The 25,342-nt window shown below is 54.8% G+C and overlaps 1 protein-coding gene and 1 pseudogene across 1 annotated transcript; both read left to right on the plus strand.

Annotated features, from left to right (window-relative positions):
* Window positions 1–7,154: 7,154 nt before the first annotated feature.
* LOC135441721 (class II histocompatibility antigen, B-L beta chain-like) lies at window positions 7,155–9,831 on the plus strand (annotated as a pseudogene).
* A 361-nt stretch (window positions 9,832–10,192) lies between these two features.
* On the plus strand, window positions 10,193–25,342 carry LOC135441722 (zinc finger protein 154-like). The gene is made up of 5 exons (XM_064701263.1): window positions 10,193–10,425; window positions 10,491–10,669; window positions 20,167–20,232; window positions 20,385–21,377; window positions 25,221–25,342. The coding sequence occupies exons 1-5, from the start codon at window positions 10,193–10,195 to the stop codon at window positions 25,340–25,342; spliced, it is 1,593 nt and encodes a 530-aa protein (XP_064557333.1).

The raw sequence follows: 25,342 nt of genomic DNA on the forward strand, positions 1-25,342 counted from the left end.
TTAGTGGTGTAAGACAGGCGACTCTTCAAAACAGAGCGGCAATCGATTATCTATTGCTCGCTCATGGACATGGGTGTGAAGAGTTTGAAGGGATGTGCTGCATGAATCTCTCAGATCATTCAAAGTCAATTCATGAAAGTATTAAAAATATAAAAGACAGCATAAATAAGCTTGGCGAGATCACAGGATCATGGATCGATCAGCTGGTAGATTTCTTTGACATCTCTCCCATTTGGAGAGAAGTTTTAAGGGTAGGGTTCTATGTTTTGATAGTTCTCCTAGTCCTCATACTTGTCGTCCCATGTATATTTGTATGTTTAAAACGCGCCATGAATCGGGTAATAAAAGAGGTTTTCTTGGTGCAAACAGAAGGGGGAGATGTGGGATCTCAGCACCTCAGGACTGAGGTGCCGAGTCACCGAGACCACCCTTGGGGGGCTCGGGAGTCCTGGAATGTTGCCAGAAGTGTCTGGTGGCTGGACTTTGATCCTACACGGGAGACGACACCTGTATGAGGATAGGAGGGTTTCACCGGGGTGAATGGTGAAGGGATTAGTTAGTTAGAGAGTGAAACACAGGGTTTAGGATTTCTGTACAGGGGGGTTTAGAGAAGTAAGGTGGAGGAATTGGGGCGTGTCCTGTCCTTCTTCTTCTTCTTCTTCTCCTCCATCTTCTGTGGTGATGGTGGCACTTTGAGATTGGTTGTTACTAAAAGTGCACTGGGCAATAAGGGTGAAAGGTATTGGGGAAAAATGATAAATATTGTATACGCAACTTTGGGTATAAAGATAGGTGACCGCCCGGAGGGGAGGGGAGTGTGCTCATGGCTGGCTGCTGAGCGGACCTCTGTCGGGCCGAGGGAAAATCTTTTAGATAAACAATTGGTAAACACGGAGACCGAGAGAGGAACTGAAGCCTCTTCTGTTCCTTTGAGGCGTGGGCTGCCCCAGGGCCACCCCGGGCCTTTCCAGGCCATCCAAACAGCCGAAAACCGGACAGGTGTCTAAAGAACTGGAAAAGAATGCATTTCATCCTTTTCCATTTCCTGCCTAAGACCTGCAGGATCCACAAGGGCCCTGCCATCAGGCAGGTGATGCATTTTCCCCCAGAGTGCATCAACTCTGTGTCTGTTACTGAATGTATGGGGTCTGCTACCTGTGCTAGAGTAGAGCACTTATTAGTTCATCTGTGGTTTCTGTTTCTAAACCATTAGGTTGGTAATCCTGACCAGTGGATATTTTTTGAAGGAAAATATTTGAAAGAAATCTTCTTGAGAACTGTTTTCTGACAGTCACCAGATGGTGAGTTGCTCTTTTAGGCAATCCAGTTCCAGGGACAGAAGATCTTCCAGGTCCTGCTCCTTGCTGCAGGCAGGACACTGCCAGCCTCAGGGGCCTTTGACGGTGCCTTCTGACCACAGTTATCAATTCTGATCAGGACTGAGAGACAGCAGGATGGTAGCCCAGTGCCTGAAGGTGCTTTGGGCTCTCCTGACCCCTCACTTGATCCTGCACCAGCACAACCCCCAGCCCTGCTTGTGCAGAAGCAGCTGCCGTGCACTTACCCTTGGCCAATCTGCTCCACTTCCAGGTATTTCTGGGCAGGCTCCGCCTCGCTCACGGTGTTCCCTGAAAGAAAAAACGTGGAAGACGCTCCCTCCCAGAGTGAGAGACCGCCTTGCAGCAGAGCCAGAACCAGCCCCGCTCCCTGGGGCCGTGAGCCCCTTGGTGTCAGCTGGGGAAGGACAATAAATGGCTCTGTGACATTCAGCTGCAGAGCAACCCTGGGTGCAGCCGATGCCCAGACACACACACAGCACCTGCTCGGGCACCCAGGGACAGAGCAGACGTACTCAGCTGCATCAGGCACCACTCCCCTCTCCCCTCTGGCTGCAGGGCTGTGCTGCTGTCAGAATGTTCAGCCCAGGTTCCCACAGCGGAGGGAGCTTCATTGTCCTCTTCCCAAGCAGAGGGAGGTTCTCCACCCTCTTCCCAAAACGCTGCAGCTTCTCCATCCTCTTCCCAAAATGCTGCAGCTTCTCTATCATCTTTCCAAGCCCAGGGATGCTCACTGTCCACTTCCCACTCTCCTCTTCCCAAGACACAGGATGTCCTCCATCCTCATCCCACACTGGGAGATGTCCTCCATCCTCATCCCACTCCATGGGAGCTTGGCCATTCTGGTCCCACACCAGGGCACATCCACCGTCCTCGTCCCACGCCGGGAGATGTCCCCTGTCCTTGTCCCACCCCGCGGGAGCCTCGCCGTTGCATTCCCACACCGCGGGATGTTCGCCCTCGTCTCCCAGAGCAGCGGGAAGTTCACTGTCATCTCCCGGCACTGAGGGAAGTTCACCATCGGCCCCCAGAGCAGCGGGAAGCTCACTGCTGTCTTCCTCCTCTTTGGCTTCCTCTTTGGAAGCAGAGGGAGCCCCAGGAGGTGCTGGTGCTGCTTTTGTGCCCTGAGGACAGACGGCAGCGTGAGGGACGGGAAGTTCTATCTCAGTTATCGCCTTATTTATCCTCAGCTGCACATCCAGCTGCACTAAGCAGAAATTGGGTTTGGAGCTGTTCCAACTACCAATGGGCTTAAATCAACATTGCCACTTATTGTTGGGAATTTGATATTCCACCATGGCTAAAGCCAGCAAGAAATCCTCTGCCTGCAAAACCAGACCTGCAGCTCTTCAAAAGCTCTTCAGCAGAAAAGGAGAAAACTGCCGGGGATCCCTTTACTGCTGCTGCTGCTGCAGGCACTGACAGGAACTTTCCTTCAGCCTCCCAGGCTGGCACTGGGCTGCCACATGCCGAGCTCACACCTTGCTGCACAATTCCAAATATCAAAGGTTCCTTTCCCACTCACCGAAGGAGGAGCTGCTCGGAATCCAGACATGAGGTGCCCTGCAACGGGAGAGGGAACATGAACCAGATGCTGTTAGGAGAAAAACTGCCAGAAGTGGGAAATGCCACGGAGCAAGACAACCCCGAGAGAGCATTTTGCTTTCACAGCATCCCTCCAGGAGCCACAGTCCCTTCCCACAGCAAGCAAGAGAACAGCACAAAATACTGGGCTGGGTCAGTTCTTGGCTGGAGCAGCAAAGGGAGGGAGTTCCAGGCTCTGCTGGCACAGACTCCCTGCTTGAGGGAACAGAACCCCCCAGGGCTCATTGCAGATGCTGTGCACGCCCCGCTGGCTGCAGACACCCCCTTTTTCAGCTGCAGCTGCTGGCAGGAGCTCTCCCAAAGCAATGGTGTCTTCATGGCAATTTGGTTCCAAAGTCAGCTCAGCTCCGGAGGAAGAACAGAAAGCACACAGCAAGCCCAAAGCCACAGATGCTGCACCGAGGGAAAACCTCGACTTACGTGCCAAGTGGGTTAAAAAATACCCCGAATAAGCCACAGAGTACAGAGTGCAAACTGCAGCAGCCACGTGCTGCATCATTTTGGCTGCGCTGCACACGTCTGCAGCCTGTAGCCCTGCAAGCACAGAAGGACACCCGTCAGGGCTGGGCTGGCTGCTGAGAATGCCTCGGGCAGGAGGATCCTCCGGCAGCGAGCCCAGAGCCACTCTGGGCACTGAGGCCTCCGTGTCCCACAGCAACGGGAACACCACGGGGACGTGGCGCTGTTCCTGTGCCATCCCAGCAGCAGCTCACGCAGAAACCGCCTGGAAGGTTCTCCTGTGTCACAAAGGAGCACAAAGAACCCTCCCAGGGCACAGCCTATGGCCCGAAGGGTGCAAGAGGAACTCGGAAAATGCAGCAAACAAGGACACCCCACAGCCCAGCCTGAACACTGAGGAGGAACAAGGACGGCACCGAACCAAAGGAAACGTGACCTTTAGTCACTGATGCTTCTGACTAAAAGCAGCAAGCCTTGTTCCATCTGGGATCTTTGTTCTAGTTCTAAATGCAAGCAAGGTTCTCCAGTCTAAACACACAGAAAGCAGGAACTGGAGAGGAGGTGGGATTAGGAAGGAGGAGGAGGAGGAGGGGGAGAGGAAAAGGAGGAGCAGGAAGAGCAGGAGCAGGAACAGGAGGAACAGGAGGTTCCAGTGCCGCCTGTGGCTGCAGCCGCGGGACCATCGCCCCCAGCTCGTCCTGCAGGTGAGCGGGGAGGGGGAGCTCGTCCCAAATCCATCGGGGGGTCCCTGAGAGGGTTTTCTTATTGGGGTGTGTTTGGAGCTCACAGGTTGTGGATTTGAGCCCCAAATATCATGTGGTGTCCCTGGGAGGTTTTTTTCTCTGTGTGTGTAGGTTTGGATCTTGCAGGAGCCCAAAGCTGAGCCCCTTGGGGGATCTTTGGGGGCCCACGTGGCCACTGCCCAGTATGGGCAGGGGAGGACATTGGTCCTGGGGACCCCCGGGAGAGCAGAGGAGGGGAACCCCTGGGAGCCCCAGAGTGGGGAGAGCAGAGAGGGGCGATCCCAGAGCTGGGGGGCCCCGGCAGACTGGAAAGGGGGGGAGCCTGGAGAGGAGGGACCCCTGGGATCCCTGGGATCTCAAAGCAGAGCATCAGGGGAGAAGGGACCCCATGGACCCCCAAAAGCCCCTGGATCATCCCTAAGCAGGACGCCGGAGAATGGAGAACCCCTGGAGCCATTGGACCCCCATGATCCCAAGGAAAGGAAACTTCTGGAACCCCAAAAGTGGAGAGATGAGCAATAGGGAACTCCTGGGAGAGTTTTTTTGGGCTAAATCTTGATATGTGGAGCTTTTCATGGACACAAGACTCCTGCTGAGTTCTAGAGATGGACCTGGCCAGGAGGAGCCTCTACTCCAAGGCGCTCCCACCTTGTGTCATGGTTTGACCCGGAAAGAGTAGAAATTCTGAGAAGCTGTAGTCAAACCAATGAAGGTTTTCGGTTTCATACTGACACCTGGTGTAGCCAGTGGAGTTTGGACACACCTCCGAGAATACACAGGAGTTAAAAGCAGGGCACTGCTCTGGCATTTCCTCTTTAGACATCATCGGGCGAGGAGGTCAGATCTCTCTCCCCCGCCCGGCCCGCTGCTGCTGGGCGGGGGAGGGGCCAGCCATGCGGTGAGGCCTGGGGCCTGGACAGAGAGGGCTTCGGGGGGGGGGCTCCAAGGAGGGAAGGGGGGGGGAGCCCCAAGAGACATCGAGCCCTCGAGCAGCCAGCCCCCCTTCCCCCCCCCCAGGAGAGCAGCCAGCCCCCCTTTCCCCCCCCAGGAGAGCAGCCAGCGAGAAGGGGGAGGAAGACTGCCCGGCCGCAGCGGCAGCGTGTGGGCAGCGTGCGTGGGAGCCGTCCGACAGACAGAGACTGAAAACTTTTAACCCTTTCTTGCATGATTGGGGCCTTACAAAAATGCTAATCCTCCTCGAAGCTGAATAAGAAGGGAGATGAGAGATGAGATGACTTAGCTCGGAGATTGTGGAGATGATTAGATGGGGAGAGATGATTTGGAGTGGCCTTTTGGCTGGACTTTTTCTTGTAGCCATAGACTCAGTTGTTCCTGTGACACAGACTGCATTTAGAAGGAGGCAGTGCCTCAAAACCAGGAAGGTTCATTTGTGAGGACCCCCCAGCCCCAGGAGGTTAGAAATATATGGGGAGGACAGTTGTCCCAAAAGCAAAGACTGTACCTTTTTGGAGTGAGACAAGGCATCCTTGAAAAGACCACCCTAAAAGCAGCTCTAGCCATGTCTCAGTGGTGAGAGCACTGAGCATGGAAGGAACGTGTCACAAGCGGCAAATAGACTTTCCGGGCGGTGCCGAAGTGACAGGGAAGCACACGAGGGTCTCAGTGTGTCTCCACGAGAAGCCTATGAAACAAGAAAGACTCTTTTTCCTCTTCATGAACTGATGTTTGAGTATACTAAAGTGTCGTGCCGGGCTGGGCAGTTGTTTTGAGAGAATGTATTAGATTGAGAAAGTCAGGTGGTGGGGGAGGAGGAAAATAGTTTTTTTTTGTAAAGTTTTCAATTCTTTTCTTTTTTCTTCCTTATAGTCTTTCCCTATTTTTCCTGTAGTTTTAAGTAATAAAGTGGTCTTTATGTTTAAGTTAGAGCCTGTTTTGCTTATTCCTGGTCACATCTCACAGCAGACACCAGGGTGGAGCATTTTTCATGGGGGCACTGGCTCTGTGCCAGGCTCAAACCATGCCACCTTGGTTTCCCCCAAACCAGGGTTTGTCATTCCCAAGCTGTGGCCAGATGGAGGAGGAGGAAAAGCCCCAGAGATCCCTCACGAGGAGGGGCTGCAAACCCAGCCCAGGGAGGGGTGAGGAGGAAAGAGCCCCCCTGAGCCAGGAAGGCGGCCGGAGATGCAGCCAGTGCTCAGAGCTGGTGGAGAAGCCTCATGGAAGGGAGAAGCCCCACAAGTGCTTGGAATGCGGGAAGGGTTTCAGCTCCAGCTCCAGCCTGATGGAACACCTGAACATCCACACTGGGGAGAGGCCCTGGGAGTGTGGGGAATGTGGGAAGAGCTTCAGTGGGACCTCCGACCTCAGCAAGCACCACAAGATCCACACTGGGGAAGGGCCCTTGGAATTCTTGGTGTGTCAGAAGAGCTTCAGGTGGGATTCAGAGATCGTCACTCACCAGCACTTCCACACCAGGGAGAGGCCCTGCAAGTGTCCCGAGTGTGGGAAGAGCTTCGTGCGCTGCTCCAGCTCCATCCCCCATGGGAGGATCCGCGCTGGATGATCCCCAGTGACCCCCGTTGGGCAAAGCCCTGGTGACCCCTGTTCTGGGTGATCTGTGTTGGGTAGGGGGAAGGTGTTGGAGAGATTTCTTCCCCTCCTCCTTGTGCTGCTGATTCGGTTGGTAATAAATTCCCTCCGTGTTCCCAGGCCGGGTCTGTTGTGCCCATGTGGGATTTGCTGCGGGATCTCTCCCGGTCCTTGTCCCCACGCAGGAACCCTCGGCTCCATTTTCTGTCCCTGTGCGGCTGCGGGGGTAGGGACAGAGCGGCTCTGGGGGTGCCTGGCATCAGGCCCGCGTCACCGCTCGCCACGGGCAGCCCTGAGATGCCGCGCACCTGGGCACGCATTGCTGGGCTCACCTGAGCTCCCACCTGCCCAGCGCCCCAAGGTTCCCCCTCGCCAAAAAAAACCCCTCCGGGGCTGCAGCGTCCCGGAAACGCCTCAGCCAATGGGAGCGCAGGCAGGCGGCATCTTAGCCAATGAGAGCTCGGGGCGTTGGATTGCCTCATCGGTTGCCGGGCAGAGCCCGTGGCCGATCGCTCCCCACGAGCGGCGGCAGCCAATGAGAGCGCGCGGCGCTGCCGAGCCCGCCCTGCTCCGGACTGGCGCTCCCAGCGCAGCGCGGCTGCTTTGGGGCTGCTGCTCCCTGCCCGGCCCCGGCCATGGGGCGAGGGGCGGCAGCTGGGGCCCTGCTGGTGGCACTGGTGGTGCTGGGAGCCCCCCCGGCTGCGGGCGCGGAGCTCTCGGGTGAGCGGGGGGCGGGAGGCGCTGGGACAGGGGGGGAGAAGGGGGAGAAGGGGGGAACCCGGAATGGAGGGGGAGGAGGAGGGGACCCCCTAAGGGAGAGCGGGAGGGCCTGAGGTGTGGGGGGAGGAGAGGGAGCGGTGGGAGAGGGTGGGGAAGGGGCAAAAGCGGAGGTGGGACACCATATCTCAGCGGGACGGGGCTGGGGATTGGGAAATTTGTGGGAAAATGGGGAAATGGGACCCCAAAAGTGATTTGGGGAGCGGCCGGAGGTGGGAGGGGAGACGATGTGGAAGGGGAAATGGGGGAAGGGCGGCAAAGAGGAAGCGGCAGCGCGGGCAGGAGGGTCCCATGGCGGCCGTGGGGCACAGGGGGTGCGGAGTGGGGATCCGGGGTGGCCCCCGGAGCTCTGGGGATGCTGGGAGAGGGTGGTGGGTTGGCACCCCCTGACCTGTGTCCTGCACACTCAGGGGTGTTCCAGAGGATGACAAAGTCCGAGTGTTACTTCATTAACGGCACGGAGAAGGTGAAGTACGTCCAGAGATCCATCTACAACCGGGATCAGTTCATAATGTTCGACAGCGACGTGGGGCACTTTGTGGGGTTCACCCGCTATGGGGAGAAGTTGGCCAAGCGCTGGAACAGCAACGCGGTATTCATGGAGGACAGACGGACTGCGGTGGACTGGTTCTGCCGGTGCTGGTACAAGAATTTTACCCCGTTCATCACGGAGCGCCGAGGTGAGCACGAGGGAGAGCGTGTCCCCTCGGGGCCTGCCCTGCCAGTAACCCTGGAGCCCCTCAAAATCTCCCTGGGCATCGGCCCAGAGCCCTCAGCCCTCCTTGTGCCGACCCCCGGGGTCTCCAGATCCTCCCAGTCCCTCCCGGTGCCCCCCCGCGCGTCCATTTCAGCGACCCGTAAAGTTGACGCTTGGCAACCAATGAGATCGCATCATGTTCATGACTCATCTGTTGCCAGGCAGACCCGCAGCACGGAGTGCCTCGCGCCGGACTCGCCCTCCCACTGCCGCGCACTTCATTCCCAGTTCCTCCCAGTGCCACCAAGATCCCTCCCAGTGCCATTCCAGTCCCTCCAAGACCATGCCCAGTTCCTCCCCAGTCTCTCCCAGTCCATTCCCAGTCTCTTCCCAGTTCATTCACAGTTCACTCTTAGAACTCCACCCTCTCTCCCAGTTCCCCCATTCCTTCCCATCTCTCTGTGTCACCCAACTCCCTCCCAGTCTCTCCCACTCCCTCCGAGACCATTCCCAATCCATCCGAGCCCATCCCCAGTCCCTCCCACCACGTTCCCCAATCCATTCCCTGTCATTCCGTGTCCATTTCAGTCCATTCCCAGTCCCTCTCCAGCCCACCCCAGCCCTCCCTTCTCTCTCCCAGTGCCCCCCAGCTGATCCCAGTGTGTCCCCGCTCTCTCTCTCTCTGTCTCTCCCAGTGTCCCCCAGCGTGTCCATCTCGCTGGTGCCCCCTCGAGCTCCCAGCCCGGCCCCGGCCGCCTGCTCTGCTCCGTGATGGATTTCTACCCTGCTGCCATCCAGGTGAGGTGGTTCCAGGGCCAGCAGGAGCTCTCGGAGCACGTGGTGGCCACCGACGTGGTCCCCAACGGGGACTGGACCTACCAGCTGCTGGTGCTGCTGGAAACCCCCCCCTGGCGCGGGCTCAGCTACAGCTGCCAGGTGGAGCGCGTCAGCCTGGAGCAGCCCCTGAGGCGGCACTGGGGTACGGGGGAGCCCCTGGGGGCGCTGGCAGAGCCACTGGGCTGTGCTGGGAGCCACTGGGAGGGAGCTGGAGAGAGCCGGGCTGGGACTGGGAGAGGGGCTGGGGCCTAGGCAAGGGCGGGGAAGGGGTTTGGGGGATTCTGGGGAGGGTGGGATGGGGTTGGGGAGGCTCTGGGTGTGACTGGGAGGGAGTTTGTGGGCGCTGGGTGCAAAGGGCAGGGGGTTTGGAGGATGCTGGATGCGAGTGGGAGGGACGGAAATCAGCCTGGAGGGGGCGCTCGGAGCGCCTTGGTGTGTCGCTGAGAGGTTTTGGGTGGGCTGAGCCCTGCGGACCCCCCAGAGATGCCGCCGGACGCCGCCCGCATCAAGATATTGATGGGGATTGGGGGCTTCGTCTTGGGCTTCGTCTTCCTGGCGCTGGGGCTCGGCTTCTCCCTGCGCAAGAAGGTCAGGGCGGGTGCCGGGGGTGGCGTCCCCCCCGTAGCGGAGCGTGTGCGCTCTCGCCGGGGCCCCCAGCCCGGTGTCACCCCCTTTTCTCTGCCCACAGAGCTCCTGAGCCGGCGGCGGCCGCAGCCCCTCCCCGTGTGCTCGGGCCCGGCCGGGACCCCCCGCTCCGTCCCCGCTCCGCTGATTTTGGGGGAGTCCCGTGTCCCCCCAGCCCCGCTGGCGCTCTGCCCCCGCCCAGTGCCTGCTCCCAGTGCTCCCAATAAAGCTTCCCAGTTGGGCCCGGGGCCGTTTATTGGGGGCGATGGGGAGGGGTTTGGGGGGGGCGATGGGACGGATTTGGGCAAAGGGAGGGGGACAAAGGGTGGGGGCTGGGCCCGGGGGTAGCGGGAGGAGGAAGAGGACGAAGGAGAAGGAGGAAGGAGGGGGGGACGTGAGAGAGAGATGAGGGGAAGGAGGGGGGAGGAGGAGCGGGAGGAGCGATTGAACCGGGAGGGAGAGGCGGGAGGAAGAGAAGGGGGAGATGAGGAGAGGAGCAGAAACAGGAAAAGTAGCGGGGATCCCCCGGCCTTCATCGAGGTGTCCCCAGGGGGACCGGGAAGATGTGGAACCCGCAGCCAGGAGTGTTCCCAACACGGGGAGCTGTGACCCTGGGGGTCACTCGGGATTATCCAGCGCGGATCGTCCAACGGGAGGTGGAACTGGAGCGGGGCACGGAGCTGGTCCCGACCCGGGGCACTGCGGGATCCGCGGGCAGCAACACGTGCTCCTCCTGCTCCATCCCTCCTCCTGCTATCCGGCTGTGCCCTCACGCAGCCCGGGGGGCCCTGAGAGCGTGGGGCGGGGCTGTGCCGTGTGCAGAGCCCGCCCCTGACTGCGATTGGGCGATGGTGCCGTCAGTCGTGGTTGTGGCGCGCTGATTGGTGGGAGCGGGGCGGGGCAGGGCCCCGGGGGCGGGCTGAGGGCAGCGGTTGCTGGAAGCGCCGCCATTGTCCGAGCCTGTGTGCGGTCCCGGGAGCGGCGGCGGCGGCCGGAGCGCGGTGAGGCGGCGGCGGAGCTCGGAGGCGGCCGCAGCGCAGGTGGGAACCGCGCTGGGTTGTGCGGGGGCTCGGGGCTGGCTGCGGGCCTCGGGGGCGGCAGGGGGCTCGGGCGGGTTCGTTGTGCCGTGTCCGGCCCGTGTTGCCGCTGGCGTGAGGCCGCTGCGGGAGCGGCTGCCCGCGGTCTCCTTGCGGCCGCTGCCTCGGCAGGAGCCGCTGCCGGAGCAGCGCTGGCTCGGCCCGGTTGCTGTGGCTGGGACAGAGGGGGCTGCCCCGTGCCCGGGGCTGTGCGGGGAAATTGCCGTGGCCGGAGGTTTCTGTGCCCAGAGGAGACAGAGGAGTCCTGTAAAAGTGACTTTATTGCTGAGCAGAGGGAGAGGCCGTGGGGCATTTGCCGTGCGCTCTCTGCCATTGTTGTAGTTCGCAGCCTCCTTTGTATCCTCATTTTCCCGGGCTCATCTCCCTCTCCCTTTGCCCACTGGCTGAGGTGCTTGGAAGGTTCAGACCTCCCGATCCGCCAACTGCATGTCCTCGTTATTGTGCACCCCCACTTTCGTATAACAGCCGGTATTCACGGCTTAGTTAAGTCTTTGTTCTTCTGGAATTTCACGAATTCACTGGGACTTTCTGTGAGCAGCAGTCCCTTTTAATTAGTAACAGTTATTGAAGCCGGTGGTTTCCCCCAGTTACTTCCTTATCTACAAATCCCTGGTGCCTCGCTCACCTACTGAATGAGCTGCACTCTCAAGGTGTGGAGCATGGTAAAAAGATGAGAGTTGCTGTAGCACTGCAGAGGAGAAACATCATTCGTTTAACCCACGGTCTGCCAGGGAGCTACAAAACCGTGTCCCCTTCCCATCCTTTCCACGTTTGTACCAATACATGAGCTGCTTAATTTTTCTGTCGTTTTCAGTTTGTTTTTTTTTTTTTTTTCACCACTTTTCCTTTGGCATCTTTTTGCCAACAGCATTTTGAGTAATTTAAATGCCCACAAACTCCTCCTCTTTCTGCTAACAGATGATCTGATCCCATCCCATGGTTAAGTGTTGGGTTCCTCATTTCAGTGGATTGGTCGGCAGGAAGGTCATGAGCTGGAGCTGTCTGGTTGGTTATTATTGTGAGGACAGCTTGTAATCTAATGATGCCATTGAAATGAGAAATGGGTTCTGTGGCTCCTGATATGAATTGGTTTGGGTTCCCAGGGCCTGGTCGATGGTCTTGTAGGATTTGTTTTCCTGGCCGGTCATCTTTTCCCCCTTTTTGGCTGCTCTCTCCAGCCAGGGCTGCATCAGTTGACTGCTTTTCTCTAAATAAATAATCAAATCCTTGGATTCCCAACTGATTTCCCTGAATTTTTGGTAGCAAAAAACCCTCAGTGCTCTAATATACCCTATATAACACAGACAGTGACAGCACGTTGGAGTGGGCAGAGGGATGATTCCCCCCAATTATTTATAGTGAAGTTTTCCCAACATTGTCCATGTGCTGTTTCCCTTTGCAGCTTCACCCGTTTGTGTTGCAGGGTCAGATATCCTCCCCCTGGGCTCTGCCTTGAGCTGTGCAAATTCCATCAGTGCCAGCAGGCAGAGCTTGGGGTGAGGGGCAGAGGGAATCAGCCAATTCCTGCCCCAGGCAAGAGACCCAGGTGCATTTTGCCGGCAGTGTTAATTTCCATTTTTAAAGCTCCTCTGCAGGCTGCCTGGAATGGAGCTTCACTTCCTGCTGCTGGGCAATGTTGATGTTTTGTTGCTGGTCGTTATCTCTGTGGGTGTCTTTTGAGCTGTTCCCAGTCTGTTGAGATGTTAAACTCATCTCTATTGAGTGGTGTAACATCCCTTAAATAGAACCTTAAAAATTCATTTCCCCAAGGCACAGACAAACCAAGCCTGAGCAGAGGAATAAGATTTAAAAGAACCGAAACATGGTATATTTTGCAGCAGTGCAATGGCAGGCAGGCCAGAGTGTGGGTGTGAGTGAGCCCCAGAGTGGAATTGTGCCCTGGTGTTCCCCAGCAGCTGTGGCAGTGCAGGCCCAGGCAGCGCTGAAGCTGCAGCAGTGGCAGCAAGGCTTGGCCCCAGTGGCTGGAGATGGCAGAGGAGGGTGGCCAGGATTGCAGAGGATTCCAGGGGAGGATCTGTGGGCAGGCGCAGGGGCTTGGCCCGCTGTGGAGCCCTGGCTGCTGCTGCGTTGCCTTCAGGGCAGGCTCAGGGGCGGCCTCCCATCCTCCTGCTGCAGGCGGGAAGTGCAAATCTCCGGGGCTTCAGAGCCCTTGAGGCCAGGCTGAGGGGTCCCCCCCTGTTGAGCTGTGCTGGCGGCTGTTTCTGGCCTCAGGGACACTTGGCATGGGCCCCTTGGCCACCAGTGGTGCTGCTTTGCACTCCTTGGGCAGGAGCCGATGTCGTGGCTGGGTGTTGGCAGCAGCAAAGTGCCAGGGCAGGCTGTGTGCCAGCCCAGCTTGCTGTGGGAGAATATGCCTTGATATCTGCTCCAGTGGTTGCTGAAGCAGTGAGAATTGCTTTTGCCCCCCTGTTAGGTGCCATGGTGTCAGCAGAAGATATTGAAGCCTTCCTGCTCAGGGCATTTCAGTGCCAGGCTCTCACAAGCACCCAGAGCTGCGCGGGTTGAGCTGAGCATGGGGCGGTGACCTGCGCTGTGTCTGATTGCCCTTCCTTAATAACAGCCTGTCTTGTAGCTCTTTTCCCTTCTGCTGCCCTTGCAGAGCCATCCACAAACACATTTTCTCCCTCAGGCCAGGGAATGTCCCATCATCAATCTGTCCCAGCCTGTGTCTGGAGCTCTGTCCCTTGAGTGCAGTCCTGGGTTCCTTGCCAGCCCCTCTCCAGGCTGTTCAAACAGGAGGCTGGGTTAAACCCTTGCCCTGTCCTCAGTTCTAAATCCTCCTGTGCCACTGAACAAGTTTCATACTGTAATAACCAAGCCTTGCTCATCCATGTAGAGGCTGTTTTGGTTGTCAGACCTTTAACTTGATGCCAGACTTGAACTCTAGATCGTCCTGTTGTCATCAGTTTTCAGGCCACAGTTCCCATGAAAGCTGTGGCTGCACAATTTTGCAATGAGGCCACTTTCTGGCCACTGGGTGAAGCATTTTAGCTCAAGAATTCCTTTGGCATGACCCTGTTTAACATCCACCTATAATTCAAATTCTTTTTCCCCGTGTGGAAGGTCCAGGCCAGCCACCTCAGTTAATCGTCATTTTAGCACTTGAAAATTCTGTGATTCCTCCTCCTGTCCATCCATCCAGTTCGTTGACTGGCAGGATAGGAGTGTTGTAGGGAGCCATCCTTGGCTCCAAAAGCCCTGCCTTTAACAGGGACTCAGTACCAGGCTGTGAGCCCTTCCTTCCCTCTCTTGGAACAGGATATTGCTTGTCCTGGTTGTTTTAAAGTAATTTGTAGAGGCTCCATATCTAATTTTCCCTATTTCCCTGGGGCTGCCCACACTTCTGGGTTCACTTCAGCATGGGCCTTGTCAGATTTTGGCACAAAGGTAGAACAGAACTAGCCTCTGTATCCCTTTTACAGTATTAAAATCCAGCTCTCAAATTCCTTCCTAGGTAATTGCAATCACAGGAGAAAGAAAAGGTAATTCATGTTATTCAAACCTATCCCCCACAGTTTCTAATAGTGGTTGAAGAAATCATACCTGCTCATCTTTCCCACTCATTCCCTCAAAAATTAAAATATTCCGTTACTATTTTCCCCTTTAGGTCTAAGATTCAGAGTGGATTGAGAGGCCCCTGTGTCCATCAGGAAATGCCTCCTCTCAATGCAGACCCACCCTGAATGTTCTCAAGGGCTGCAGTGTGGAGGGTCCCTGGTGTGATGGGAGCTGTGACAGCCCTGGCAATCCATGTCCATCAAGGGGTGGACTTGCTGGTGCTGAGGGTGCTGCTGTCTGTGCTTGCAGTGTCCTTGTGCCCTGCAGCTGGAGCCCTGGTTCCTTGCCAGGGGCTGTTTGGGTGGGCTCTCCCCTGCCGAGGAGGGCAATGCCTGTGCCAGGTGCTTGTGGCCGAGCCCGTGCCCTGGGTGCTGGGGCCCCCTTGGGCCCTGGGGTTGATCCCTCAGGGGCTGTAGGAACTGTGCCCTGGCCTTTGCCTTCAGCTTGGCCTTTTGCTGCTCCCTTCTTGCACTCACCTGCTGTGCCTTTGTGCCCAAGTGCTGCAGGGCCTTCTTGTGCCCCTCCTGCAGCCCCCTCAGTGCCTGTGGGTGCTTGTCTTGCTTTACAAGAGAGGTGTCTGCTCGGGAAGGCAGAAAAAGCCTCTCTTGGAATGGAGAATGCAAACTGCCTCCCTCTTAATTTGTGGAATATTGAAATCAAGGGGCTCTCAGGCAAAGATATGGGAATAGGAATACCAGTTCTTTACTAGTGTGTATAATAAAGCAAACAAACAGCAACAGCTGCGGCACTGACAGCAAACAGAGGCCGGAGCCAGTCCCGGCCTTTGGGCTGCGGCGCTTTCCCCTTGGGTGCAGTTCCGGGCACGGCCGGCAGGGGCGCTGGTGGCTCCCGCGGGGCGGGGCAGCGCATCCCTCCCATGGGAACCTCTCTGAACGGAAATAGAGCAATCCCTTCATCTAACTCTTTCACTTTTTTCCTTTCTATAGCCTTTTTCCCGTGTTTCGGGAAAGAATTTGAAGAGGGCTGCCTTTTAACTGAGCTCCTAGTGTTTCAGTAAGGTGCTTCCTGTAGAGAGAGAGAGTTTCCCTGAACAGCCGGAGCTGTGGTTCCCAAGGGGACGTAACTCAGAGCAGGACGGGGTCAGGGGAGGATATCCCGCCGAGGCTCGGTGGGAGTGTGGGCAGGGTCTGCTGCCGGAATCGGCAGAGGGGGATGTTCCCGTGGAGCCCGAGGCGGAGCGTGGGCAGCCCCCAGATGGCTGATGGCGGCTGATCCGGCAGCTCCCGGCAGAGCAAAGGCAGGTGGGAGAGCCCGGCAGCAGCGGCGGTGCCCAGCGCAGGTGGCACGGGCAGGGCAGGCGGGGATGGGATGGCTGGGACCCCCCCTGGGTGCGGTGGGCGCGGTGAGCTCGGAGCAGGCGGCAGGACAGAGCAACCCCCATCTTGCCCAGCATGGGCGGCAGAGCGGCCGCGGGCCAGGCAGTGGGAGCAGGGCACACAAATTGAGCGAGAGCGCCGGGGCAGGTGGAGCTGCCCTGGGCAGTGAGGCCGCACCTGGGATGGAAAGCGGGGCAGGCGGAGCTGAGGCGGGCAGCGAGCCGGGACCCGGGACAGGCGCCTGGGCCGCGAACGGAGGGGGCAAGAGCTGCAGAGGATCCCACTCTCTTTCTGAGTTTTCCTCTTGTTCCCTTCTCTTTCATTTCCCCTTTTTCTTTTCTTGTTTTTTCGGGTGTTTCTGATACTTTAAAGATTTTTATTCTCCTAAAATCTCCTGTCTAACGTATGGCATATTCTCTTTCTTCTAGATTAAATGGGGTTTTTTTACAAATAAACCCACAAGCTGAAAAATCTAAACTTCGGCTTGGATACTTTGAAATGGTGGACGAGCTAACTCACGACCTCCTAATGTTGTTTTTCTCATCAACTTTTATTTATCCTTTGGCAAATTAAGCCTCTTTCAGTTACTTGCTTTGCTACTCCAAAAATCTCAGTGCATGCATACCTCCTTAAAAAATGATCACAGAAAGCTTGGGTACCCCAGTGGGTTTTCTGATGCATTTCTTCTAATATTTTCCTAGTAAGCACATTTTATTATGAAATTGTCTTCCATCAAGAAGTTTCCATTTCCCTGATTTATCTTGTTCCTTCCTGTCTTTTTTAATCTTTTTTCTCGCTAACCTAAACTTTGGAATTTCCAGTTTTTCCTGTTTGGAGTTAAATATTAACATAACTCTTTCAGCTCCATTTTCTGCTGCATCCTTAGCTTTGTGATCTGCCAAATTATTTCCTCCTCTTTCTGGGGTTTTCCCTTTTGGGGTCCTAATATTTTCTATAGCTATTCTTTTAGTTGATTGTAATGCCTCTAAAATAAGTTACTCATGTTCTAATCCTTTTCTTTTTGTATTAAGTAATATTTTCCTTTCCAAATTTTTTACAGGTATGTACTACTCTAAAGGCATACCCGGAATCAATATATATAGTTCCTTTGTTTTGTGTTAAATATTCTAGTGCTCTTTTTAAAGTATATAATTCACAAGTTTGAGCTTACTAATTTAAGGTTAATTTCCCTTTTTCCATAGTTTGCATGTTTTTCCTATCGAGTACTACATACCCTGTATTTTCTCCTTTTGCAAGGAGGTGTATCTCTGTTAGCTAACATAACTCACGAAGGACTATCTTTTTCTTTTTTTCCTGAACCAACTTACTGGTTTTTGAACTCATTTTTCAAGATCTTATCTATTCATCTTCTGCCTCTGTTTTTCACATTCACTAACAACCTAAATACCACTTTTCTTTCAACTACACACACAAAAATAACTTTTTTCTCACACTACTTTCAGTACAATATACCTCCCTCCAAGGAGATATAGTGAAGCTTAAAATACAGAATCTACATTACCTGTACTTTTATCCGTCTACATTCACTCACTTTTGTTTCTCACTCACTTCCACACATTCTTTCCCACCCTCAGGACACAGAGTGGATCCCTGTTGACAGAGAATCGCGGGTCCCTGTGGCCCCCCCTGGCCTTGGGGTGGCCTCTGGGTCTCAGTATCTCCGGGCCTCCTGGGAGGGCCCTGACTCTGCTGCCTCCGGTGCCATTCCCCTGTGAGGCTGATTTGTGTGTCACTCACACTCTTTAGCCATGGCCCCCTCACAGGCCCTGGGGACAATGGCCCGTTTGCAGGTCACCTGTACCTTATGCCACAGCCCCCACAGGCCAGGAGAACAATGGCTTATTTGTGGGTCACACACTCCTCTTTCCACAGCCCCTTTTCCCACCCACCAGGGAAGGGCTGATTTTGTGTGTGACTCACTCTCACACACAACAAGACAACAATAAGGTACCTTTTGTTATAAATGATCAAATCGAGAGCCAAACTTATAAGAAAATTTAGCAAAGATTTATTAATTTGTCTGTGAGACTGAAGTTCGGTTGTCAAAACCACCACAGCCAAGGGTGAGCGTCGAGCCCGGGTTCGGTGCTGGGTGAACACGGATCTGACCTGCGAATGTCAGAGTCTCCCCCTGTTCACAAATGCTGCCTGACGCAGCGAGTTCTTTTACAGTTTATTCTGCTCGAGGCAGAGATGACCGAATGTTCTTTGTGTCTCTTCCCATGCATAACCTTGGCTTTACCTGTGCAGAGGTGGACAAAGACTCAGTCCAGGTGTCTGATGTTGTCAGTAGACTCCGGGGAAGTCAGCATTCACATGCATCAGGGTGGGGCTGTGGATCATTGTGGTAGCTGTAATGTCGAGGCGTTAATCACTCTTGGTGGACCTGGTAACCGGGGAAGCCAGCGATTATCGCCCTGGAAGCTTCTGTTCTTTCATTAAAACCCCGATGTTTATCTCAACCAAGTCCAGAACTAGATGTATATGAATAAGACACTGCTCCTGCCAGGATGGTAAAAGACATATGTGTCATTTTACAATATTTTATACATTAGTAGCATGAATTATCTCTACCATATACTACACTTTCCCATCACCTATTACAAGTTTAGGTGTTTCTGGCCAGTCCTGGTGCTCTTGGATATCCCTCAACCCAGCTGTGCTGTCCCACCCCAGATGCTCTTGAGCATATCCTCAATCTGGCTGAATTTTGCTCAACCGTGGATGCTCTTGGAATGTTAATTCTTCAACCCAGCAGGTTTTAATTCTGGATGCTCTTGGACTCTCTTATCCCTCAAACCAGCAGAATTTTTAGAAGCCCCTTTTGTCCCATTTCCTAGTGGATTGGGATCGGAAACTCCTCTGCTCCCTTGCTCCGAGGGGTCCAGCCCCTCTCTGAGACCCAGTCCCAGTTACCCCGGGGGATTCTCTCACTCCTCTTCTCACTCGCTGTGTCTCTTTACTGGCTGCTTCCCTCGAGGAAAGTTGGAAACGCAGCGTGGGAGACTCCAGCACTCACTTGGCAGGTCTGGGACAACCAGCCCTCGTCTCATTCACAGCCCCGAGCAGAGAATGAGGGGAGAAGGGAGCCCGGGAGCCCAAACAGCCCCGGCATCCTGAAATGGGGAGAGCGAAGCGGGGGGAGCTTTTGGCATTGCTGGGACTGCCAGCAGCCTGGGCAGGGCGGGCACCGAGGAGAAGGGGGACCCCCAATCCAAGCGTGAGCCCCAGCAGCTGGGACAGGGGGAACCTCCGAACACCAGAGGGGAGGAACCAGGGACGGGGAACTCCTGGGAGGCTTTTTCAGGCTGAACTGGGTGTTTAGGAGGTTTTTGCAGACCTGATGGCCGGTGATTGTAGAGATGGACTTGGGCAGAGGGACCTTCAAACTCAATGTGTTTTGGGGAAATGAAACAGTATGGAATACGAACCCATATACATAGAGGGTGCCTGGCCCGTCTGACCCTAACTGCTGAGCAAAGGCGCACTGGTGCTTACCCCAGAGATACCTTGGCTGCTGGAGATGCAGCAGGGCACTGAACAAGTCCAGTTGTCGGAACTACTTTACTCAGGAGAGAGAGCTTCTGGCGATGGTGAAGAGAGAAAGGAAGGATTCCGTGGAGGTTTCCAATGTTATCATGATACAGGTCTGAACGGCAACGCTCACAGAATCCGCAGCATGCTGATTAACCTTTTAGCTCAGGACAGGAGGAGGACATTGAGCTACAACCAGTAAAGCGGTCTCAAGACTAGGACACTAGACCAACAACGACGCTGCTGTGTTAAGCCTGATTGACAGGCACATCAGCAAGAGCAGGGAAAGGAGAAGGGAATATGGCACACTGAGAGGACCCGAGCTAAAAACACCCACAAAAACAGGAAGCCTTATAAATACGATTGTCTGGCAAAAGATTTTGTGAACATAAATAGTGTAAGGAAGATTGAAATGAAAACAAGCTTGAGATACCTCAGTTAGTGAACAACTGGAAAACAATGGTGTGGCCCAACTGAAGATAATTCCCTTTGATGAAACAATTCCCTCTGCTCGCAGACAGACCAAGGGTCAGAGCAGACTCTACTAGCTCAGCAGAAGGGTCCAAAGAGGAGTTTTTAGGGTTGAAAATGTAACACAGCATGGTGATGTGATGATTTTTCCAGTCTGTATATAAATGCTATAGGATTTGTATCTTGTACTAGATTGGTTAGTGAGAAATAGAATATTCAACACAGAAGAAGATTTATTGTATTGTAACGGGACCCTTACTCTCTTACGCTCTTCTCCTCTTACTCTCTTACCCTCTCACCCTCTCTACCCCTCTCTTCTCTCGGGCCTGCTCCGAGCTGTGCCTGGCAGCTCCCAGCAGGGCCCTGCACCCAGGCCCTTTGCAATAAACCGCAAGTTCCACGCCCTGGCTGCAGAGCTCTCTCGTCTCCGTCCGTCCCGACCGTCCTACCCCCCGACACTCCTACAAACGCTCTCATCCCTTGTTTTCCCCAAACCAGGATTGCCCATTGCCAACTCCAGGGAGGCTGCGAGGAAGAGGAAGATGCCCCGGGACACTGAGGCAGGTGAGGAGGAAGTCAGTGCCCCTTTCCCCTCTGTGCTGCTCCATCTCCCAGCCCAGCACGGCCCTGGCTGCAGCTCAGCCCTGGGGGATCTCCTTGCCCTTGCCTGTGGCACGGAGGCAAATCCCATCCTGTCCTTGTCCTTCCTCCCCCAGAGCAGGAGCTGAGCATGGAGAGCAGGGAGGACAAATGCCCGCGGCAGAACCTGGTGGAAGAGGCCGTTTTGAGCGGCTCCACGGCGCAGGAAGCCAACGGGGAGGAAAAGTCCCGGAGATGCCGCACGAGGAGGGGCTGCAAACGCAGCCGGCGGGGATCTGAGGGGGAAAGAGCCAGCCTGGGCCGGGAAGGCGGCCGGAGACGGAGCCAGAGCTCGGAGCTGGTGCTCCATGATCAGCTCCATGATGGGGAGAAGACCCACACGTGCAAGAAGTGTGGGAAGAGCTTCAGGTGGAACTGCGACCTGATCAGGCACCAGAGGATCCACACTGGGGAGAAGCCCTACCAATGTGGAGAGTGTGGGAAGAGCTTCACAGAGAGCTCCAGCCTGATCAAGCACCAGAGGATCCACACTGGTGAAAGGCCGTACAAGTGTTCCGAGTGTGGGATGTGCTTCAGCCAGAGCTCCGAACTGATCAGGCACCAGAGGACCCACACTGGGGAGAGGCCCCATGAGTGTTCCAAGTGTGGGAAGAGGTTTAAGACCAGCTCCCATCTCCTCCGGCACTATCGGATTCACAGAGAGGAGAGGCCTTTCCGCTGCCCTGACTGTGGGAAGGGATTCAAGGACAACTCCACCCTCGTCAAGCATCGGCGCAGCCACACTGGGGAGAGGCCCTACGAGTGTGATAAATGCAGGAAGAGGTTTCTGACCAGCTTCATTCTCCTCCAGCACTATCGGATTCACACAGATGAGAGGCCCTTCCGCTGCCCCGACTGCGGGAAGGGATTCAAGGAGAACTCCACCCTCATCACCCACCGGCGCATCCACACAGGGGAGAGGCCCTATGAGTGTCCCCAGTGTGGGAAGAGCTTCTCACAGAGCTCTAACTTGACCAACACCAACGGAGGCACCACTAAGGGAAGCCCTACGAGTGCCCGAGTGCGGCAGAGGTTCGTGCGCTGCTCCAGCTCATTGCCCACTGGAGGAGGCACTTTGGGCACAGCCCTGGTCACTCACATTCCCTGTGATCCATGTTGGGAACACACCTGGCTGCTTCGCCTTTTGGTTTGGCCTTAATTTTCCTCTGCTTCACCTTCATCCTTTAAAAACACCCAAAACTGGGTTAAATGAAGGAGATTGATCGAATATATCCGAAGTTCCATAATTTCTCAGTTTTTTTAGAGGGAATTTAGGATTTGGGGACACGTTCTGTGTGGAGTGCTGCTGTTGCTGAGAGGAAGGAATTTGATCTCACCCTCCGTATGATGCTAAGAACTCCTCCCCTGACCCAAACCCCAACTCCATCCTTGGGATACCCTGTAAAAATTCCACGGCCCTGCCTTTCACCTGCCTTTGGGGGTTAAGAAATTGATTCCCAAAGGATCAGCCCTATTCCCACTCTTTTCCAAGAGGATGAACCTGTTTGACTGGATTCCCAGAGGATTCTGACTCTATTGTTTTTTTTTGTTTGTTTGTACTTCCGCATTTGTGTTTTTAATTCTTCCTAATAAATAACTGTTATTTCTACTCCCATATCTTTGCCTGCGAGCTCCTTAATTTCAAAATTATTTAATATTTTTCTAGTATAATTATAATAATAATAACAACAACAACAACAATTCTCATAATAATAATAGGGAGGGAGTTTACATTTTTTATTTCAGTGTAGGCTCCTGAAAAGGGGAGACACGCCCAATGTTTGGCCATATAAAATAGTTCCTGAAATATGTAAATTAGTTTATGGATATGCATGAGGGTCTATGGATCTGCAACAGGCTGATGTAATTAAAACCAGAATAATTAGGGGTGTCCTCGAAAATAACTGGGGGGTCTTGGTGGCCATAAGAACTTTTGCTTAGTTGTCCTTGTCTCCCATGACATCAGCCTGTTGCATAGTGTCATGGTTTGAGCCTGGCACAGAGCCAGTGCCCCCCATGAAAATGCCTCACCCTGGTGTCTGCTGTGAGATGTGACCAGGAATAAGCAAAACAGGCTCTAACTTAAACATAAAGAACACTTTATTACCTAAACTACAGGAAAATAGGGAAAGAAAAAAAAAAATTGAAAACCTTACAAAAAAACTTTCCTCCTCCCCACTCCCTGACCTTCCCAATCCGATACATTCTCCCAAAAAACACCAACTGCCCAGCCCTGGCACGACACTTTAGTATACTCAAACTTCAGTTCATGAAGAGGAAAGGAGTCTTTCTCGTTCCATAGGCTTCTCGTGGAAACACACTGAAAACCTCGTGTGCTTCCCTGTCACTTCGGCACCGCCCGGAAAGTCCATTTGCCGCTTGTGACATCTTCCTTCCATGCTCAGTGCTCTCACCACCGAGACATGGCCAGAGCTGCTTTTAGGGTTGTCTTTCAAGGATGCCTTGTCTCACTCCAAAAAGGCACAGTCTCTGCTTTTGGGACATCTGTCCCCCCCATATTTTTCCAACCCCCTGGGGCCGGGGGGTCCTCACGAAGAACCTTCCTGGTTTTGAGGCACTGCCTCCCCCTAAATGCAGTCTGTGTCACAGGAACAACTGAGTCCATAGCCACGAGAAAAGTCCAGCCAAAAGGCCACTCCAAATCATCTCTCCCCATCCAATCATCTCCACATTCTTCGGGCCAGGTCTTTATCTTATCTCATCTCTTATCTCCCTTCTTATTCAGCTTCGAGGAGGATTAGCATTTTTGCAAGGCCCCAATCATGCAAGAAAGGGTTAAAAGTTTTCAGTCTCTGTCTGTCCTGGGACGAGATGATACTCCCACACGTGCTGCTGCTGCGGCCGGCCGGGCACTCTCCCTCCCCCCTTCTCCTCCTGGCTGGCTGCCATCACATTCGGTGCCGCCGGCTCTCTCTCTCTCTCTCTCTCTCTCTCCGGGGGGAGGGGCGGGGGGGGGGGGGGGGGGGCTGGCTGCCCGATGTCTCGATGTCTCTTGGGGCTCCGCCACCCTTCCATCCTTGAAAGCCCCCTCAACCCCCACCTCTGTCCAGGCCCCTGGCCTACCGCATGGCCGCCCCTCCCCCGCCCAGCAGCAGCGGGCTGGGCGGGGGAAGAGATCTGACCTCTTCGCCCGACGATGTCCCAAAGAGGAAGTGCCAGGGCAGTGCCTTGCTTTTAACCCCTGTGTATTCTCGGAGGTGTGTCCAAACCCCACTGGCTACACCAGGTGTCAGTATGAAACCCAAAACCTTCATTGGTTTGACCACAGCTTCCCAGAATTCCCACTCCTTCCTGGTCAAACCACGACACATAGTCATCGACATTTTGCATATCCATAAAGTACTTTACATATTCCAGGAACAAAATTGGCTTTATCCGGTTTGGGGGTCCCATCTCCCTCCCAGCTCAATTTGGGGGTCCCATCCCCCTCCCAGCTCATTTTTGGTGTCTCACCCCCCTCTTTTCCCCGCTCTCGCTCCCCTTTCCCATCGTTCCCCCAGTCACTTCCCCCGTGTTCGGTTTTGGGGGCTCCAGGCCCCTCCTGCTCCGTTTGGGGATCCCGACCCCGTTTTGGATTAATTTGGGGTCTCCAATCCATCCCCAGGGTCACCTTCTCCCCCCCCCAAATTCCGCTCCTGGCAAGTGATGAGTCATCAGCGAGACACGCTCTGATTGGCTGGAAATTACCCCGCGCGGTCTCTGATTATTTACTGCAGTGAGAGGCCTTGGTGTGTGCCTGGCAAGTGATGAGTCAGAATCGGGCCGGGCGCTGATTGGCTGGAAATCGCTGGGAGGGGCCAGTGCTCTGAGTTTGTGCCCAGCAAGTGGATCGTCATCGGTGCCACGCGTTCTGATTGGTCGGGATCTGTTTTGGGGTGGGGATGGGAGGAACTGGGGTTACTTGGGGTTTATTTGGGTTTATTTAGGGTTTGTTGGGGTTTATTTGGGGTTATTTATGGACTATTTGTGGTTTCTTGGGTTTTACTTGGTTTATTTGAAATTTTTTGGGTTTATTTGAAATTTTTTGGGTTTATTTGGAAGTATTTGGGTTTGTATGGGTTCATTTGGAATTATTTGAGGTTCTTGGGGTTTATGTTGTTTTATATGGAGGTTTTTTTAGGTGTACTTGAAATCATTTGGGGGTTTTTTGACTTAATTTTAGTTTTCTTTTGGTTTTTTTGGGGTTATTTGGATTTGTTTGGGGTTATTTGGGGACTTCTAGGTATTGTTTGGAGTTATTTGGGGGTTATTTCGAGTATTTTGGGGTTAGTTGGGTTATTTGTGTCATGTGGGTTCAAAATACTGGGAATGTTTCTCCTGCAAAAAATGTGAATTTTTCCTTAAAAATCCGAGAATTTTTCCCCAAAACACCGGGAATGTTCCCTTAAAAATCCCCGGCTTTTCCCAGCCAATAGCAGCGCGTCCTGCCTCAAACCATCCAATCACTGCACTTCATCTCCCAAATTAACGAATCACGGTGCACCCCGCCCCAAACCAACAAATCACCGCGGGTCTCTCCTCAGGAACACCGGCCTCTCCGTGCGCCCGATCCAACCAATCACCACAGGTCTCCCTTCAGCTACTCCTGCCTCTCTCAAGCTGAACCAACCAATCACCGGGCATCTCCCCTCAGCAGCACCCGCCTCTCTTTCCTCAATCTAACAAATAACTGGGCGTCTCCCCTCGGCAAAGCCCGCCTCCCTTGCCCCTCTCCTGTCAATCACTGCGCCCTCCACGAAACCAACCAATCACCGGGCGTCTCTCCTCAGCAACTCCTGCCCTCCCCGCGCTACTCCAGCCAATCAGAGCCGAGCTGGAAGCAGCGCCCCTTGACCCCGGGGCCGGGCATGGAGCGGGCGCCCCCTCCCCCTCCGCCCCCGGGACCCCCTCAGGGACCCCCGGGAGCCGCCCCGGGCTCGGGCGGGTCCTGCGGGAGGCGCTGGAGAGAGCGGGGGAGGCGCTGGGAGAGGACGGGGGGCTCCGGGAGCTGCTGAGGAGGCGCAGGGACAGGTGA

Source organism: Zonotrichia leucophrys, unplaced genomic scaffold (assembly GCF_028769735.1).
Source record: "Zonotrichia leucophrys gambelii isolate GWCS_2022_RI unplaced genomic scaffold, RI_Zleu_2.0 Scaffold_452_41126, whole genome shotgun sequence".
Lineage (NCBI taxonomy): Eukaryota > Metazoa > Chordata > Aves > Passeriformes > Passerellidae > Zonotrichia > Zonotrichia leucophrys.